This window comes from Eupeodes corollae, chromosome 1 (genome assembly GCF_945859685.1).
Source record: "Eupeodes corollae chromosome 1, idEupCoro1.1, whole genome shotgun sequence".
Classification (NCBI taxonomy): domain Eukaryota; kingdom Metazoa; phylum Arthropoda; class Insecta; order Diptera; family Syrphidae; genus Eupeodes; species Eupeodes corollae.
The window spans coordinates 161,824,456-161,827,109 of NC_079147.1; the positions used below are offsets into that span (position 1 = coordinate 161,824,456).

Genomic DNA, 2,654 nt, shown 5'->3' on the forward strand with positions numbered 1-2,654 from the left:
ATTTAATAATAACATTAAAAATGTGTTTCTTTATTCAAACGATATCATTCCTAAAAATTGTATATTTTTCTTTTTCTAGGTGGCATATTTTGCAGGTCACCAAATAACTCAAACTTTTCTAAGAAATCCATATCTTCTTCAATTGCTGTATCAATCAACATTTTTATTTGATATGTAATTTACTTTTTGAGCTTTTCAATTCACAAACAAAAATCAAATATGACATTTGGCTGTGATAATAACAACTCAAACAAACAGATTAAGCCCTAAACTTAGGTTTAAATTTGTTTATAAATAACTCTGGACTTGATAAATAACAACTTTGCAAGAGTTTAGCAGACATCTATGAATATGTCCCATTCCGTTTAAATATCTTAAATAAGTTTTTAATGTAGTTATGCCCTTAAATATATTTGTACTAAAAAGTGTAGTCGTGGTCTCAATAACTTCAGATGCTCTTTTTTTAGTGTTATATAGGTACACAAAAATTGATAGACAACTGTCAAAAAATCTAAAAATCGGTCCAACACCATCTTACACCCCTTTTGACCGGCTTTGCTAAAAGGGATACAATTTTTCTTCTTAAAACTTATAAATCAAGAAAAAAAATACATAAAAATAGTAACTTAATCAGCTCTGCAATATGGAAAACGAACAAGACATTATAGAATCCTTGCAAGCTGTTGGATACAAAGGTAAATGCTTGCAAGTCGATGTTATAACCGAGGCCATTAAAATTGGAACGAAATCAGAAGCATTTCGCGAAGTGGTTGGTTGGATTGCATTTGAATTGCATATTTTGCGAAAAACCGATGAAAAAGTGGATAAAGATACTAAGGATTTCAACGAATTTTGCATGGAATTATCGGCGATGTTGAAAGAGTTGGGTTGTCCTTTTAAGAAATTTGTAACTGGACCATTATCGAGTCGATTCCAGAATACGAACGATAGAATACAGCTGCTGGAGTACCTTATTACTGAACTAATGACTTCTAAAATGTGTCTAAAACAAAGACCTCAAGAAGATAAATCGTTTATTATTCCCAAATTTGAAACTAACACTGCTCGGGCTTTGGAAATTATAACAAAAGATCTCGGATTGGAGAAACCTCCAGATAACATTGCACCTCGGGCTCTTATGGATAAACTTAACTTCAAGCTTGAAGAAGCTAAACGAAATACAAATAAATTGCTTTTAAATGATTCATTGCTTAAATCGGACAAGCAACTGAACGCAGCACAATGGAAGAAGTTGGAGGACTTACAAAAAAGTCTCGACGAAGAGTATAATCTGCGTAGGCAAGTTCTATTGACTCGTTTAGAAGTGACGGTGCAATCGTTCCAGTGGTCAGACCGTATGCGTGGAAAGGAGACCATAATTGCCAAAAATTATCAAAACAAAATGAAGGAACTAGACAATTATCGAGTTGGTGGAACAGACACGGATATCGTCGCCTTACTGGCAGCCCGAGCTGACTTAGCCATAATTGAAAAGACCAGCAGTGCAAACGTAAGAAAAAATACAGGTTCCAAGATACAGAAACATGTTATCGGTAACGTACCCGACCGAGGAGGTAGAGCTAACGAGCATGCTCCTCCGCCTCCAGAAATGCCGTCATGGCAAACGCAACGCTCGGCTGGCCCAGCTGGCGGTGGCCGCGGGGGACGCGGTGGTGGCTTCAGCGGTGGTCGAGGTGGTGGTGGAGGTGGAGGAGGTCGTGGTGGCGGTGGTAGTGGTGGAAGTAGTAATTGGACGCCGTATAACAACAATAGCGGTGGCGGTAATTTCAACCAAGGTGGTGGCAATAACTTCCAATCAAATTCCAGCGGAGGAGGAAACTTTGGGCAATCTAATTCTGGAAACAACTGGATGACTGGGACAGGCCGTGTACAAGGAACTGGCTGGCAACCGAGAGATCAATCCAACAACAATTACAATAATTCTGGACGAAGTAGCTTCTCTAATAATTCTGGATTCTCGAACGACTTTAATAATTCGTTTGGCAATCAGAATCAAAATAATCAATACGGCGGAGGTGGTGGCGGCGGTGGTTCCAACTTTAATAGAGGCAGGTCCAACTATAATAGAGGTGGTGGCGGCGGAGGATACAGAAATAACTAGACTGATACATTAAAGAAACGCTGTTATTTTCTTGAGATTACACAAAGTCAAATAATTATACAGTTGTAATTATTTCTTCTCATTTTAATATTTTCAAATAATGTACTCCTAATCAATTTTGAGTAACGAATAAAATAAATTAAAACGAGTTGTTTTTGAATATTTTCTTTAAGAAACTTGGGCCATTATATTCAGAAGACATCCCCTTGAATTTTATTAAAAAAGATTGTTAAGCAAAATTTTAATAAGCCTTACAATAGTTTTTTGTTATGGTTAACATGTACTTTAGGGAGGGGTGGTGAACCGCGTTTTATCATTTATTTATATTAATTATGTTTTGTATTATGTGCGTGTGTTAAAATTGCTATATTTTTCTTATTCTTAACTAACACCTTAAGATGACATTCGCTATAAGCTTACTACTTTCTACGGTTCTGAAGTTTAGAATGATTCTAGGCATTATCGCAGGTCCCGTTGGAGAAAATTCGTAAGTATTATAGGTCCAGTTGCAATTTGAATATTGACACAGGAT

At 36.5% G+C, this 2,654-nt stretch overlaps 1 protein-coding gene across 1 annotated transcript; it reads left to right on the forward strand.

The window, feature by feature from the left end:
* The first annotated feature begins 506 nt into the window (after window positions 1-506).
* On the forward strand, window positions 507-2,270 carry LOC129941998 (protein FAM98B). The gene has a single exon (XM_056050791.1). The coding sequence runs from the start codon at window positions 644-646 to the stop codon at window positions 2,120-2,122; it is 1,479 nt and encodes a 492-aa protein (XP_055906766.1). The 5' UTR covers window positions 507-643; the 3' UTR covers window positions 2,123-2,270.
* The last annotated feature ends 384 nt before the right edge of the window (window positions 2,271-2,654 follow it).